At 39.2% G+C, this 16,433-nt stretch overlaps 2 protein-coding genes and 1 long non-coding RNA gene across 3 annotated transcripts in view; 1 reads left to right on the top strand and 2 right to left on the bottom strand.

Moving 5' to 3' along the window:
- Positions 1-16,433, bottom strand: part of LOC121881889 (NLR family CARD domain-containing protein 3-like) — an 87,723-nt gene that overhangs the window by 69,288 nt on the left and 2,002 nt on the right. The gene's annotated exons all lie outside the window — the stretch shown is intronic.
- LOC121881956 lies at positions 3,047-4,912 on the top strand. The gene is made up of 3 exons (XR_006091957.1): positions 3,047-3,065; positions 3,967-4,341; positions 4,888-4,912. It is a non-coding gene; the product is annotated as an uncharacterized LOC121881956 (long non-coding RNA).
- On the bottom strand, positions 8,182-16,175 carry LOC121881949 (NLR family CARD domain-containing protein 3-like). The gene is made up of 6 exons (XM_042389810.1): positions 15,971-16,175; positions 13,891-15,679; positions 13,618-13,791; positions 13,219-13,420; positions 11,843-11,870; positions 8,182-9,355 (listed from the first exon to the last, which is right to left on the bottom strand). Exons 1-6 carry the CDS (start codon positions 16,158-16,160, stop codon positions 8,766-8,768), a joined length of 2,973 nt encoding a protein of 990 aa, XP_042245744.1. The 5' UTR covers positions 16,161-16,175; the 3' UTR covers positions 8,182-8,765.

Below are 16,433 nucleotides of genomic sequence, written 5' to 3' on the forward strand. Positions count from 1 at the left end.
AAAGGTAAATATTTATTAAGATAACATGTAAAAATCAGTATCATTGTACATTAACCCTTTAACACCCAGTGTCAGTTGTGTTCTGTACTTTATATTTGGGGAAAGTTTTCTGTTTGAGAATGACTGTAATGACCAAACACATGAATCTGATCTATTGATGAACATATTACATGTTTTATTCATTAATATTTTCATTAAACCAGAAGTCTGAGCTGGATATTATTATTCTCTATATTCTCATGTAAAATAGACAAATTAATCTCGTTAATTAAGACCACCACAAAGTGGAGCCTCAACATGAACCACAGAATTAAACAAACAAACATTTGAAGAGGTTGAATTTCAGTTTCAGCAAAACGAAGCTTTTCTTGTTTCTTCTGTAGTTTTGTTCATTCCACCAAAGCACAGAGTTTCAACAAGTTCAGACCTTTTTTGGACCAATAAGATGCAATTTAAGATGTATTTCACATCCAAACTGGCAAAAAGTACAAAGGATATGAAGGAAAATCAAAGTCCCAGAATTACTTGTAAAGTTAATCAGTTAATTAACCTAATTTGAGTGTTTTCTACTGCGGTCAAACCAACCGCCACGTTATTTCCTCCTGCGCAAACACGTGTTTTATTACGGTAACGAGGTTTTTCCACTTGGAGGAACTGAAAAATGCGTTGATAAAACACAGTTTGCCGTCGCTTTAAAAACAAACACTATTTATCGTTCTAAACACCAAACCAGTTTCACTGGCTCTGAATTTCCAGAATGTTTCACTGATGAATAATACAGAATAAAATCCCTTCAAACATATTAAACACTAAAACAAGATGTTCAACTCAGAAGTTTATTGAAAGGAAACTGAATGTTTCTAATCACTAACTCAACTTCAGACACTCTACAGCAGTAAACTGATGCACATCAGCCTGCAGACCCGTATTTGATGAGATGTGGTCTCAGGGATCCCCATCAGGTTTCCATCAGGTTTTCATAATAAACTGAATGTGAAACCTTGTTAAGAGACGTCAAACAGTTTCTATAAATTAAACAGTTTTAAAAAACATCACAATATGATTTAGATCATTAAAGCTGGTTAAACAATGTTAAACCTGAGTTCTGCTGTTCTAAAACTCATAAAACCACCTTCAAAGTCTAACAACTCAACACAGAACAAACAGTCTGGATGAATGAAATGTCCTCACAACAACTATCAAACTCCAGTCCCACCAGTTTGTGTTACACACTGGTTCTAGTGGGAGTTATTCTCAATAGCACCACTAGCTGATAGTTGTAATGTTATAAAAGAATAAATAATTATAACTTCAAAAGCAGATTATTTAACCAACATTATCTCAAATCAAGAACTATTTTAATGCAGAAGGTGATTTTTGTTCCTCGAGACTTAAAAGGACCATTTTAGTGGAGACCAGATCTGACTGTGACCCCCCTCAGAGTAAACCTGCACCTCTCTGGATGAGACAATAATCATAATAATGAAAGCAGAGATCATTACACAGTGATGCGTCCTCGTATTTAAAATTAATTCCATCTAAAGTCTGACTGGAACTGAAACTAAAGTAAAATATTCTGTAGAGTCTGAACGACATTTAACTGTTAGTTAATCAGACTCTTTGGTTCTGTGAGGAGAAGCTTCGCTCTGATCCATCAACCAAATCTCTGATCTTTATTACTTGTTTTTAGCAGTTAATGAGAATATTAATGATTATTGATATAATATGCTTAAATATACTCACCTGACTGACTGTATGATGATAGTTTATTTGCTCTAAATGAATAATAACGATGCATCGCTGCATTGATCAGGTTGCTGTACATGTTGGTTTCGTTTTGTAGTTTTGTTGCCGCGTGATCAATATAAATTCTTCACAAAAACACATTTAAAAGCGAGACTGAAGTTAATAAAAGTAATGTCAACTTCATAATCCGATTACTTTGAAAATCCTTTTAAGACATTTTAAGGCCTAAAATTCAGATTATTGGACTTCAGACTTTTTAATGAACCCGGAAACCGTGAATGCAGCCAACAAATCAACATAACTCATCACTATAACAACCATCTCTACTGTTATCACATCATTTTAACACAAACATGATGAAAACTGTTGGTTACGTTACCTTTAGATGCTGAAAATCATCTGAATCAAGCTGATGAGTGAAGATGAAGTTAATCAGCAGCTTCAACAGGAAACCAACCAGAAGAGGAACAAACATGTGACTGACAGGAAGATTTTTAAAAAAAAAACAAAAAACCTTTACTCAACCAGGATGTCTCTTGAGATTAAAATCAGGGAGACCTGGTCATGATAACACAACATTACAAGATTACAAACATTATAAAATACAGCATGTCAAAAACAGATGAGATTTTTAAGTTTTTAAGGTCTTTTGATTCTCAAACAGTCTCAACTCTCTGTATTCATCTTTAACCTGAAGTGTCTTTAAGGAAATCTGATGACAGAACAGCAGCTCTGAACTTTGGAACGAAGAATCTGGAACAAAAGTCAAATATTAACAGACAGTTTGAATCTTTATCAGTTGGATCATAAAGTCTGATGTTTGACTTTTATTCCAACAATTAAATAAAAAGTGCTGAGATGCATTGATGCAGTCTGTTGTATCTCTGTGATATGTGCAAAAATAAATTGTTCTTTCTGTTCTTCATTATTATGATTCATTATTATAACATCTGTGTCCTCAGACACACTGGAGACAAACATTAAACTCTGTTTAACCAGTAAAACCATTGAAATGAAAAACTGAAATAAAATGAATGAGACAGAATGTTGACACATAAATACTGTTTATAATAAATACTGTTTATTATAAATACTGTATAATATATTCTGTTATATAGTCTTTATAATAAATACAGTGTAATAGAAATACTATCATGGTGCAGTACAGCCTCCGGCCTGCAGCGGCGCTGTGACAACATGAGCGTCAGAGCGGAAGTGACGTTGATATTGTTGTCTTCTAATCGTCCAATCAGAGCCGCCGCAGGAAGTTTAAAAGCAGCTCTGATTTTTGATTTCTGAACATCTGAAAACTGTAAAAGGTGAGAAATAAAAACAGTTTATTGGTTAAATATTGTTGTTGTGACGCGGTTTATGTGTATTTACATGTTTATATGAACATGTAGCTTTAAAGCTAAACGAAGCTAACTGACTCAACACACGTTAGAAACGTTTAACAGCTTCGACAAACTCGATTCAAAACTTTGTGACTTTAAGTGAAACTCGCTTATCGGCAGAAGTGTGTCAGAAACACAACACGGGTTCAGACTTTATGTGAAACAGGAAGATCCGGCTTTATTCCGGCTCCGAGACAAACAACCAAGAAGCTGCTGGTTGGATAAAAACAGACTTTATGTGATTTATTCCTCAGTGTGTTGATCAGTTCTCTGCTGATCGAACATTGTGATCAGCAGCTTTGTGTTCAGCTCTGAGACGTTTATCACAGATTAACTTCTGACTAACAGCTAATAAATGTTCTAGTTTAGCTGTTAACTTCCTGTTTTCAGAAATCTGGTTTATCTGGTAACTTCTCTAATCAAACTATGGGACAGTTTATAAACAGACGAAATGATGATCAATACTGAATCACATGTCTAAGATTTACACACATTCATGTCTTAATAATTACAAATGAACATATTTAATCTGAGCAACAATGTAAAAGGATTCAGTGTTAAAGAGGAAACAGAAACAACTGAACTGAAGCTTAAAAAGTTCATTTAATGAACAAACAGACTTCTGTTTTTAGTAGAAGTCAAAGTATTTTCAGACGTGTTATTAATATCACAGAGAGACATATTTAGGCCTGTTATGTTTTGGAGTGATTATTGATTATTGCTGCTGTATAACTGTTTCGGACTGACTAGTGTGTTCTGATTGGTCCGTCAGAACAAATTCTCTGATTCCAGCTTCTTAAGTGTGAATATTTTCTGGTTTCTTTAGTCTCTATGACAGTAAACTGAAGATCTTTGTGGACAAAACAAGACATTTGAGGATGTCATCTTGGTGTGACGACCCTCTCTGGACAGACTCTTTGTCCTCTACCTGCAGGAGCCTGGTGGGCGGAGTTTGGTCGTCAGGGTGATTCAGCTCACCTGGACAGACCAGCTTCTATATAAACTGGAGGCTGTCCTCTCCCCTCTGGCTTCCACCATGTTGATTTTGGTTGTGTTTAGTTTCATTTATCTTTAAGTTATGTACAATAAATCTATTTTTAGTTACAACTCATGTGTGGTCTCCCCTCCTTTGTCCAGCCTTGAGCCGGGTTGTGACATTGAACTTTGGGAAACACTGATCCACATCGACACAATCAGTCCTGTAAGTGATGAATGTTTTGTCGTCTCCTAGCGACACCGGCTCTCAGTCAGCCGTTGCCATAGAAACGCACACTGAGAGACTTGAGGCTTAGAGAAGAAGACAATTTTTATCTTATTTTAAAAGATGTGAAACTCTTTAGTTTATATTATCTAACAGAGAATTATAATTTAATGTTTTAATTTTAATAACTTCAGTTGATTTTATGATAAAATAAACTGACGTGTTTCAGTTTGGACTAGTTGGTGAATAAAGTCAGTAGAATCAGACCTGCAGCCCTCAGAGGTCAGAGGTCACTCTCACCTCCACCCTGTCAACAACAGAGTCACTACATTACCCACAATGCTCCCATTGCTCTGGTCTGTATTGAAGTAAGTCTGATCTGAATTCTTTTCTCTCCTGTGTTTATGACTCAAGAACAGGTGAAAAAAAGATCAGATTTCGTCATTGTTGTTTAAAACCCTTAAAACTTATTGTGTGTTTTTTCTGTCCAAAAGAAAGACATGACAGTAATGTTACATAACGTACATATATGTATCTTGTGTTTAGAGCTTGTGGAGAAGTTAAAACTCACCTGGAAGAAAACATGAGCGCTTTCAGTCCTAGTAGAACATGGTAGTGGTGAACTTGTGCCCTCTTGTGGCTGAAATGAGTACGACAATAACAAACACTTAAAAAAATCCTGAAAAAAAAAAAAAAATTTCACCAGATCAGAGACGTGCAGACAAACTGAAACAGAGCAGCTGAGTGATGTTTATATTTCTGTTTTTATTGATCAGAGACACGTTCAACATCTGCAGCTCAGATTATTATGAAGATGATGAAGAAGAGCTGCTCACATGACCTGAAACCTGCCGTCCATGTTATTAGTCCGACAGAAAACTGTTATTGATCAAGCAGAAATGTTAAATCTTGTCTGGTTTCAGCTTCTCAGATGTAAATTGAAACTCTTCAATAATCTGCAGAAGAATCAAAGCTTGAAAATAAAAGTGGAAATCAGGAATCACTTTGTTCACTTCAAAGATTGATGATCACTGAATGTTGTTTGTCACTGTTTTTTCCTGAGCTAAGTGAACGCATCACCGTTCAAATGTCCCGACGTCCAGCTGATTCTGTCTTCACTTCAAACTGTCACCTTCAGTTTAGAGCTGCAATCATTAATCAATTAGTCCATCGACACAAAATTAACTTTATGTCATTTTTAAAGCAACAATCTGCTGGTTTCAGCTTCTCACGTGATGATTTACTGCTTTTCTTCATCATACATGACAGTAATCTGAACATTTTGGGGTTTTGGACATTTTCACTATTTTCTGACATTTTGAAAAGAGAATTATTGATCTATTAATTGATAAAATGATGCTTATTTGCAGCTCTGGTTCAGTTCAGAACAGAACAAAACTAAGCTCAGCTGACTTATTTATCACATCATGATGTTTCTGAGAGTTTCTGCTGAGGAAGACGTTAAAAGTGACCTTGACCTTTAACGAGGAAACGAACACAGATCAATATCTACTGATTCAGTCAGTGATGATGACGATGATTCACTGTCAGTTCACTTTAAAGAGTCACTGATGAAGATTTGTTCGTACATGTGCAGATTTCAGTCAAATGAACGGTCGTCATTAGTATTAATACACATATAATCACCTGAGACATGATCATTAACAACAGCTCCGCCCACCTCGTTAGCATATTGAGATAAACGATCAGATGTTCGTCCAGATGACGTTCAGGTGACATGACTGAAAGAACATGTTGTAGACACACACTCACTCATTAATCCAGGTGAGGTGGATCATGACTTCAGGTGTTTCACCTCCTGATGTTTACAGAGGAAACTGACTGAAATCAAGAGTTTTATTTCTGTCACACTTTTACTGTTCTGCACTGATCTGTAGACACTTTTCAGATTCACACTTTAGATTTGATTCAGATTTTTATTTGTTTGCACAAATGCAAAAGATACAAAGTGATAAAGACAGAAACAAGAGCATAATGTGATGAAGAGGAGAAACCATCATCGGGGCTGAAACAGGGTCTCTGAGGCAGACGTTACTCCGTTAGAAAAGGAGAAAGAACATTCAAAGGATGAAAGAGAGAAAACTAAAGATAAGATTGTGCACAGTAGCAGACATCTACATATACAAGAACACAAAGTCATTAAAGTTAAAATGATGAGATTATAATTACTAGAGGGCAGTTTATAAAGGATAATATGAGATAATATGGAGAAACAAACCTTTTACAGATAAAATATGAGACGGCAGAGCGTCTACAGGACTGAACCTCTGTCAATGAAACCAAACTGTAGCTGAGATGTTTGACAGACAGCAGGTCTGAGTTTACACTTATTTAGACTGAATAATTGTGCAATTGATGATTGTAGGAACACAGTTGATGATAATATGGAGGAAGAGTCCTGAAACTCTTCATCAGATCTCATGTAAGAACATTTTCTTCTCCTCAACCTCTCTGACGTTTTTCTCTGTGAGGTTTGTTCCAACAAACTCTGTTAAACTCTTTGTGAATCTCTGGTTTCATGAACGTCACCTGTTCAATGAGCAGCTGAACCTTCCTGAGATTTCATCCTAAATGTCCGTATAAGATGACCTGTTCTGCTCCGTTTCATTCACAGAAATGTTCCCAAAGAGTGAAAAGAAGAATCAGAAAGCAGCAGACACGTTTATCAGTGTCAGTAGTTCTATTAGAGGAACTGAAACTATTAGAAAACATGAATCCATCAGAGCAGCTGCACTGTGACACAAATAAAGAGGAAACACTTTGACATGAAGTTAAATAAAGCAAAGAGCTGCATGATTAATATGAGAGGAGTCATGTGACCATCAGAGATATTAGAGGAGAGAATATTACAGTTTATAGTAGGTGAGTCAGGTAAGTTGAGAGAGAGACAGTGAGGAGAGAGAACGAGGGAAAGATTTCTCTGGAACAGGGAGCTTGTGAATGAGATAAATGACCAATCAGTGGTCTGCAGTGTAAAACATGAAAACTAGACAGTGAGAACAGCTTTTAATCAACAACAGTCAGACTCTCAGGCTGCTTCCCACAGCAGCTCAAAACCACTTTGTCTCATATAAAAACAAATCTTTGGAGCAAATATATCAAATGATCCCAACTGAAGCCACAGAAAATAAACCATCTCAGAGCCTGATATGATCAATACACTTTATTTTAGGATGCACATTTTATCAAAAGTTATGTATTTTATTTTAAATGCAGCTTCATTCTACTTGAAATGAGAAAAGATTCACTGTTACAGTTGTGAACATCTGTGTTTAATAGACTGTTAGTTTCTTTCATGTTGTTGCTGTTTAAACTCATTCACACCTCAATCAACTGGATTCATGTTTCTATGTGTTGAAGCATCAATCAGCCTGAACAGCTGCTGCACTAATATTATTAACTTTATTAAAGATTATATTTTGCTCACATGGTGCGACTTCCCAAACACAGCTGTGTTTCATCAAATCACCACAAACTAACCAACATACAGGAAACTTGGGCCAGATGTTTCAGTACAGGTGAACTCAGTCCTGTTTCCTGAGAAAATGTATTGGACGTCTGACAGACTCTTTTTATTTTTCTCTTTGTTCATTTTATCTTAAACATTAATTAATGATTAAAAACAACAATGTCAAATAAAGAAGGACTGTAAAACATCACAATGTGAGAAATATATGTAACATCTGTAAAGATCATGTTTGCTGAATTCATTCTGTCATAAATGTTCTAATGAGAGAAAAACACAAGTAGTGTAGTAGAAGTAGAAGTAGTATAACATTACACATCCATGTAAAAAACAAGTGATGTTCTCTGAATAAGTAGTGAATGAATATTTTTATTCAAGTGTAAAACAGCCAAAGCTGCCCAGCAAACATGAGCTTACAAGACAATATTTACATCACCTGCAGAGGCAAGAAAAACTAAAGGAAAGCAACCCATACATGTTATTATATACATACATGTCAGACACATTACATCAGATAGAAACATACGTTGATGTTCATGATTTAACACAAACTGAGCTGATGTCAAACAGACTGGGATGTCTGCTGGACATTTTCAGGAAAAACTTCACTTTAAGATCCTGATAAAATGGAATAACTAACAGCCACTAACAGCTACTAGATGCTGCTCCAAGAAAACTTTACTGAAGTCAATCAGAGTCAACACAGTTTTTACACATAAATTCAGCCCAGAGGAGATCATTTCACTACTTCTAATAGAAACAATATTCTGACATTAAAGCACAGTCAGTGATCCAAATGAAACCAGAGTGAAACCTCGTCCACCATCAACATTTAAACACAGGAAGCTGCTGTCACTTCCAGTTTCTGTTGTTCACTGGTGAACAGAGTGAACAGTGATTTCAGCAGCTGTCTTCAGTCAGCAGTGTGACTGTTTGTCTACACACGAGGAGACTCTTCCTCAGACAGACGACACAGAGACACTGAGGAACCAGACCAGACCCTAAACCCAGCATACAGACGCTGAGTGAATGTGGTGTTGAAGGTGTGGAGGTGGATCAGTGTGTCAGAGGAGACTCTGTAGAAGGACAGAGTGCCAGCAGGACAGTCCACATACACTGCTACTCTGTTAGAGACAGAGGAGGAGGAGGAGGAGGAGGAGGAGGAGGAGGAGGAGGAGGAGGAGGGGATGGATGTTTTTGTCTTATTGTGAATGACAGAGTAACCATCATCAGAGCAGATCAGACTCCAGGACTGATGATTATATCCAAACCTACAGTCATCACTGTCTCCTTTCCTGCTGATTCCTCTGTAAGTCACTGATATATCAACATCTCTTCTCCACTCGACCTCCCAGTAACAGCGACCAGTCAGACCATTTCTACACAGCAGCTGAGGACAGCAGTCAAATCTGTCTGGATGATCAGGATATGACTGATTCTCTTTCACACATGTCACCTTCCTGTTGTTGTCAGACAGTTTGAGTTTTCTGTGTACTGTGTTTGTGTCCAGTGTGAGTTCACAGAAATCTGATGAAGAGAAGAAGAAACAACACAGCAGCAGTTTATCATCTGACACACCTGATGGATTTATTCTCTGTTTAAGTTCTGATCTGTTGTTCATTTCTATAAAGTTTAATGACACATTTTGTCAGTAATGTTTTAATGAATAAAAACCACAAAGACCAACTTTGTATTTAAAGAGAAACTGACTGTGTGCTGTTTAGTTGTCATGAATCAAATTAAATCCACACTTACACTTCTTCAGATAAAGTCTTGACCTGAGCTCTTTACCATGGTCCAACCTGGAGGAAGAAACACAGTCAGAATGATTTTCTATCCAACATGAGTCCTAACTGCTGTTCAACATGAAGCAGTGTTCCTCAGTTTGTCAGAGTGACACAGAAACAGGCTGCAACTCATCTGTCTCAACTGTCTGCTGGATTCTTTCACTGAAGTCTGAGAGGAAAAGACGTGAAGAAGAAGATGTGATGTACAAATATGTCCTCAGACATGATGAATCAGAATATTAAATATTGACCTCTGCATGTTGTGCTGAGGATAGAGCCTGTCATGACTTCAATATTAAAGGAGACTTTACTTCAAGGTGAAAATTAAGTTATCAGAGAATAAATGCAGCTATAAGACAGCAAAACATTTTAATGCAATTATATGCATCTGCTCATTTGTTAGCTTTAAATATAATAATAATATCCAAATAAAACAACAAGTCATAAAGTTCTTCTAAACGTCGCTGCACAACTACAGTAACATCTCAACAGATTAGTCAAACTACAAAACTTGATCTGTAACAAACTTCAACTTGAGGCTCACACACACACACACACACACACACACACACACACACACTCACACACACACACACACACACACACACACACACACACACACACACACACACACACACACACACAGCCTCTTTTATACAGAGAACCCGCTTTACAGCCATAAAGAGGATTCATCTTTGCTTGTTTACAGTGAACCACACAAAGCCGGCATAAAGCCGCCTCGTGTGCTTTCACACAGCATACCGGCGTTCCGGATTCAGAGACGTGACGGAGATCAGACTGATCAGAGCAGGAAACTCTGCCATAAATACAAAGACGTTACAAGGACAAGCGGAGGACATTTCTCTCACTTTGACAACGTTAAAAGTTCAGTTAGACTTTTCTTTCAGCTTCCAGACTCATTTAAAAAAGACGAGAGAGAGAGAGAGAGAGAGAGAGAGAGAGCAGCTGTGGTCGAGTGAGCTAGAGAGTGAATGGAGAGAGGGAGCGCTAGTAACATTAGTGAGGAAGCTGGTCAATCAGATCAATAAAATGTTATTTTCTGATTGTTTCACAGCGGTTACTTTCCAAAGCACAAACACACCTGCACCCCCGCACACCTCCTCAACCCTGCAGCTGTACGCCGCCTGATGTGGTCTGAATACTGGCTAAACAACAGCGTCAGCTCCCGGTCCCGCCGTGCCGGCTGTCACACACATGGACTGTATATAAACATTATATCTATTATATTATATATTATATTATTATATTTATATACAGTCTATGGTCACACAGAACAGCGAGGCGGATTACAGGTGCAGTATTCCCGCTTTGAACGGGCTGTGTAAAAGAGGCTAAAGTGCACTCATCACCAACAACTAACATCTAAACAATATAAAAACTACGTCATTAAAAATAAATCCATTACAAAATCGCCTTCTGACACCTGTTAACTCATGAACTCAAAGCACCGGCTCAACAAGCTGAAACTATGCTAACCTCGTTATTTCTCCCACACATGCATTAGCTAAACTGCCAACCTGGTCTTCCAATGGTAAACGTTCACTCATGATGCTCAACTATCAGCCAACAATAAAGGAAAGATTCTCTGAAAGATAGAAATTACAACAATCTTAATCAACTCTATAGATAATTAATACAGCAGGACTCACCAGTCATTTGAAAACTTTCTGTAATGGCTGCCTGCGTGAGCCCCGCGTGAGTCCTGTGTGCCCCACAGCACGAAGAAATGCCTGCGCTTACTGGGTGATATGATGACATCACCTGGGGGTGTCCCAGTCACCACAAATCACATTTTGATTTATTTATTTGTGCCATGTATGTTTTCTATGAGCAGCCAAGGACCCAGCAGGTCCTGATTTAACAATAACATTATAATTACTAATTTGTAATATTTTATGAACTAAAAATTACACCTCTCAAAAATGGAAGGGCCTGCAGAGAAGGTCCTGAAGGTCCTGACGGACCTCCTCTGTTCAATACAATAATTCAATATTGAAAAGAGATTTCAAGGTGAAGATTAAGGAGTAATTTTGAAATTAGAGAATAAATGCACCTTTATGGCAGCAAAACATTTTAGTGTAATTATATTAATTTGTTCATTCATTTGGTTTGAATATAATAATAATAATAATAATAATAATAATAATAATAATAATAATAATAATAATAATAATAATAGTTGAAAGACACAATGAGAAGCAACAACAAGAAGTTAGAAAGTTCTTGATAAAGTTCTTGATACAAGTGATCTTTATAATAAACAGTAAATATATCAGTTTAATAAAATACTAGATGGACTCTCCTCTGATGAGTTCAGGGACACCAGGAGAACATGAAAGTTTAACAAAAGAATAACTTTAGTTCGACTAACTAGCTTCTTCCAGAGGTTTCACTCACATCACATGATCTTCAAACTATTACATCCATGATGAAGAATGAACAACTATGTTCAGCATCAAAGTTCTTTATCTGAGAGTGTCCACCTGTCTGTCCATACCTGAGAGTGTCCACCTGTCTGTCCATACCTGAGAGTGTCCACCTGTCTACCTGTCTCTCCAAACCTCAAAGTGTCCACCTGACTGTCCATACCTGACAGTTTATAATAAACAGTAAATACATCAGTATAATAAAATAATAGATGGACTCTCCTCTGATGAGTTCAGGGACACCAGGAGAACATGAAAGTTTAACAAAAGAATAAATTTAGGTCGACTAACTAGCTTCTTCCAGAGGTTTCACTCACATCACATGATCTTCAAACTATTACATCCATGATCAAGAATGAACTACTATGTTCAGCATCAAAGTTCTTTACCTGAGAGTGTCCACCTGTCTGTCCATACCTGACAGTGTCCACCTGTCTGTCCATACCTGAGAGTGTCCATCTGTCCATCTGTACTTGAGAGTGTCCACCTGTCTGTCCATACCTGACAGTGTCCACCTGTCTGTCCATACCTGAGAATGTCCACCTGTCTGTCTGTACTTGAGAGTGTCCACCTGTCTATCCAGAGAGTGTCCACCTGTCTGTCTGTACCTGAGAGAGTCCACCTGTCTGTCCATACCTGAGAATGTCCACCTGTCTCTCCGTACCTGAGAGTGTCCACCTGTCTGTCCGTACCTGACAGTGTCCACCTGTCTGTCCATACCTGAGAATGTCCACCTGTCTGTCCGTACCTGAGAATGTCCACCTGTCTGTCTGTACCTGAGAGTGTCCACCTGACTGTCCATACCTGGATGTGTCCACCTGTCTGTCCATACCTGAGAATGTCCACCTGTCTGTCCGTAACTGAGAGTGTCCACCTGTCTGTCTGTACCTGAGAGTGTCCACCTGACTGTCTGTACCTGAGAGAGTCCACCTGTCTCTCCAAACCTGAAAGTGTCCACCTGACTGTCTGCACCTGAGAGTGTCCACCTGTCTCTCCATACCTGAGAGTGTCCACCTGTCTGTCCATACTTGAGAGTGTTCATCTGTCTCTCCGTACCTGAGAGTGTCCACCTGCCTACCTGTCTCTCCAAACCTGAGAATGTCCACCTGACTGTCCATACCTGACAGTGTCCACCTGTCTACTTGTCTCTCCATACCTGTGAGTGTCCACCTGTCTGTACATACCTGAGAGTGTCCAGTCTCCAGTGTGGATCCTCCAGTCCAGCAGACAGCAGCTTCTCTACTGCATCTCCTGAATGATTGTAGCTCAGGTCAAGCTCTCTCAGATGGGAGGGGTTGGAGCTCAGAGCTGAGGCCAGAGAAGCACAGCCTTCCTCTGTGATCAGACATCCTGACAGACTTGAAATATAAAAAGATTGATAAGACAGTGTGTTTTAGACATAAAAGTACCAGAATCCTACAGATGTGATGCAGAATAGTTGGCATTAATCTGAATGTAAAACAACATGCAAATGATCAACTGTATGAAAATTCTCTCAGAATCAGCTTTATTGTCAGTGTTCAAGACAACGAAATTATAGACGCTGTATCCTGACCTGAGAGTTTCCAGTGTACAGTGTGGACTCTCCAGCCCAGCAGAGAGGAGCTTGACTCCTGAGTCCTGCAAGTCATTATTACTCAGATTCAGCTCTCTCAGACTAGAGGACTGGGAGCTGAGAACTGAGGACAGAGCTTCACAGCTTCTCTCTGAGAGGTTACAGCCGCTCAACCTGAAGAAGAATTATTGATTAGCACAAACAGAATTGTTTGTCATTTATAAAGATTAAACATATTTTACATTATTCTTCACATTAATAATACCCACTTACAGAGCTTTATTTGAAACTTTGACCACTGGTAGCAACCTCAGAAGAGCCTTCTCTGAAGCAGAGTATTTCTTCAGGTCAAACACATCCAGATTTTTTTCTGATGACAGTAAGATGAAGACCAGAGCTGACCACTGAGCAGGAGACAGTTTATCTGTGGAGAGACTTCCTGATCTCAGGTACTGTTGGATCTCCTCCACTAGAGAATGATCATTCAGTTCATTCAGACAGTGGAACAGATTGATGCTTCTCTCTGAAGACAGATTTTCATTGATCTTCTTCTTGATGTACTCGACTGTTTTCTGATTGGTCTGTGAGCTACTTCCTGTTTGTGTCAGCAGACCTCGTAGGAGAGTCTGATTGGTCTGCAGTGACAGACCCAGAAGGAAGCGGAGGAACAAGTCCAGGTGTCCATTTGGACTCTTTAAGGCCTCGTCCACAGTGCTCTGGTAGAAATGTGTTAGTTTAGGTTTGTCTTTAAAGACTTTAGACAAACAGGATGTCGTTTGTTCTTCTGCCAGCAGATTGACTCCAGAGTTGATGAATGTCAGATGGACATGAAGAGCAGCCAGAAACTCCTGAATGCTCAGATGGACGAAGCAGAACACCTTGTCCTGGTACAGCCCTCTCTCCTCTTTAAAGATCTGTGTGAACACTCCTGAGCACACTGAGGCTGCTCTGATATCGATGCCACACTCTGTCAGGTCTGATTCATAGAAGATCAGGTTGCCTTTCTGCAGATGCTCAAAAGCCAGTTTACCCAGAGACTCAATCATCTTCCTGCTCTCTGGACTCCAGTGTGGATCTGTCTCAGCTCCTCCATCATACTTGACATTCTTCAGTTTCAACTGAACCACCAGGAAGTGGATGTACATCTCAGTCAGGGTCTTGGGCAGCTTTCCTCCCTCTCTGCTTTTCAACACTTCCTCCAGAACTGTAGCAGTGATCCAGCAGAAGACTGGGATGTGGCACATGATGTGGAGGCTTCGTGATGTCTTGATGTGGGAGATGATGGTGCTGGCCTGCTTCTCATCTCTGAATCTCTTCCTGAAGTACTCCTCCTTCTGTGGGTCAGTGAACCCTCTGACCTCTGTCACCATGCCGACACATTCAGGAGGGATCTGATTGGCTGCTGCAGGTCGTGTGGTTATCCAGAGGCGAGCAGAGGGAAGCAGTTTCCCCCTGATGAGGTTTGTCAGCAGCACATCCACTGAGGTGGACTCTGTAACATCAGTCAGGATCTCATTGTTGTGGAAGTCCAGAGGAAGTCGACACTCATCCAGACCATCAAAGATGAACACAACCTGGAACTCTTCAAACCTGCAGATTCCTGCTTCTTTGGTTTCAGTAAAGAAGTGATGAACAAGTTCCACCAAGCTGTACTTTTTCTCTTTCAGCACATTCAGCTCTCTGAAAGTGAATGGAAATGTGAACTGTATGTCCTGGTTGGCTTTGTCTTCAGCCCAGTCCAGAGTGAACTTCTGTGTTAAGACTGTTTTCCCAATGCCAGCCACTCCCTTTGTCATCACTGTTCTGATTGGTTCATCTCTCCCAGGTGAGGCTTTAAAGATGTCTTCTTGTCTGATTGTTGTTTCTGGTCTGACTGGTTTCCTGGATGCTGTTTCAATCTGTCTGACCTCATGTTCATCATTGACCTCTGCAGTCCCTCCCTCTGTGATGTAGAGCTCTGTGTATATCTGATTCAGAAGGGTTGGGTTTCCTGCTTTAGCAATCCCCTCAAACACACACTGGAACTTCTTCTTCAGGTTAGACTTGAGTTTATATCGACACTCTGCAGCACAAGCTCCTGAATGAACAAACAAATGAAATCAATCAGATGATTCTACAGTAAATTGGTAGAATGTAAACATTAAACTGCAGATGTTTTTATTTTCTTCCACCATGAAATCTATTCAGCTCATCAGTTGAGGACAAAAAGTTTCTGACTGTTTTCAGCTCAGAAGAATTCATAGATCTGATGCAGATGTGTGCATCATATTAACAGCAGAGATTGAAATATAAACCTCTCCCATGTTGCCTCCATTTCCTCTCCATCATGTTAAATCTGTTAAAATCCTCTTACTGCTCTGCAGACGGTCAGCCAGCTCCTCCTGCTTCATTCTCCTCAGGAAGTGCAGTGTGATCTTCAGAAATGCCTCTCTGCTGCTCCTCCTCTGCTCTTCATCCTCACCGTCCAACACCTCCTCATCCTCACGCTGACTCTCTAAGCATTCTGGGTAATCTGGACTCAGAACCTTCTGCATCTTCTTCATCTCGTTCTTCACAAAACTAATGATGTTCTCTTCCAGCAGCTGGAACAGAATAAAATGTAAATTTAACTGGTAGAAGTCAACATCAGATCATCTGTGACAGACTGAAAACCTGCTGGTCTACAGAGTGCAGCATGGAGACTATCAGGACCAGAATGGTAGTTTAGTATTAAGTCTGTGGCTGTTGTAGTTAGCAGTAGTAGCTGTGTTTTACATTTACACACCATAAATATGGAGTCCAAGTGTGTTTGATGCTGCTGGACAGACTGACCACTG

The sequence above is a fragment of the Thunnus maccoyii genome, chromosome 17 (assembly GCF_910596095.1).
Source record: "Thunnus maccoyii chromosome 17, fThuMac1.1, whole genome shotgun sequence".
Classification (NCBI taxonomy): Eukaryota; Metazoa; Chordata; class Actinopteri; order Scombriformes; family Scombridae; genus Thunnus; species Thunnus maccoyii.

Coding starts and splice junctions, on each gene's coding strand:
- LOC121881949 (XM_042389810.1), bottom strand. CDS start 16,160: ATGAAGAAGATGCAGAAGGTTCTGAGTCCAGATTACCCAGAATGCTTA. Junction 15,680..15,970: donor GGCTGACCGTCTGCAGAGCA/GTAAGAGGATTT, acceptor CTTGTGCTGCAG/AGTGTCGATATAAACTCAAG. Junction 11,871..13,218: donor AGACAGGTGGACACTCACAG/GTATGGAGAGAC, acceptor ACTTGTATCAAG/AACTTTATCAAGAACTTTCT.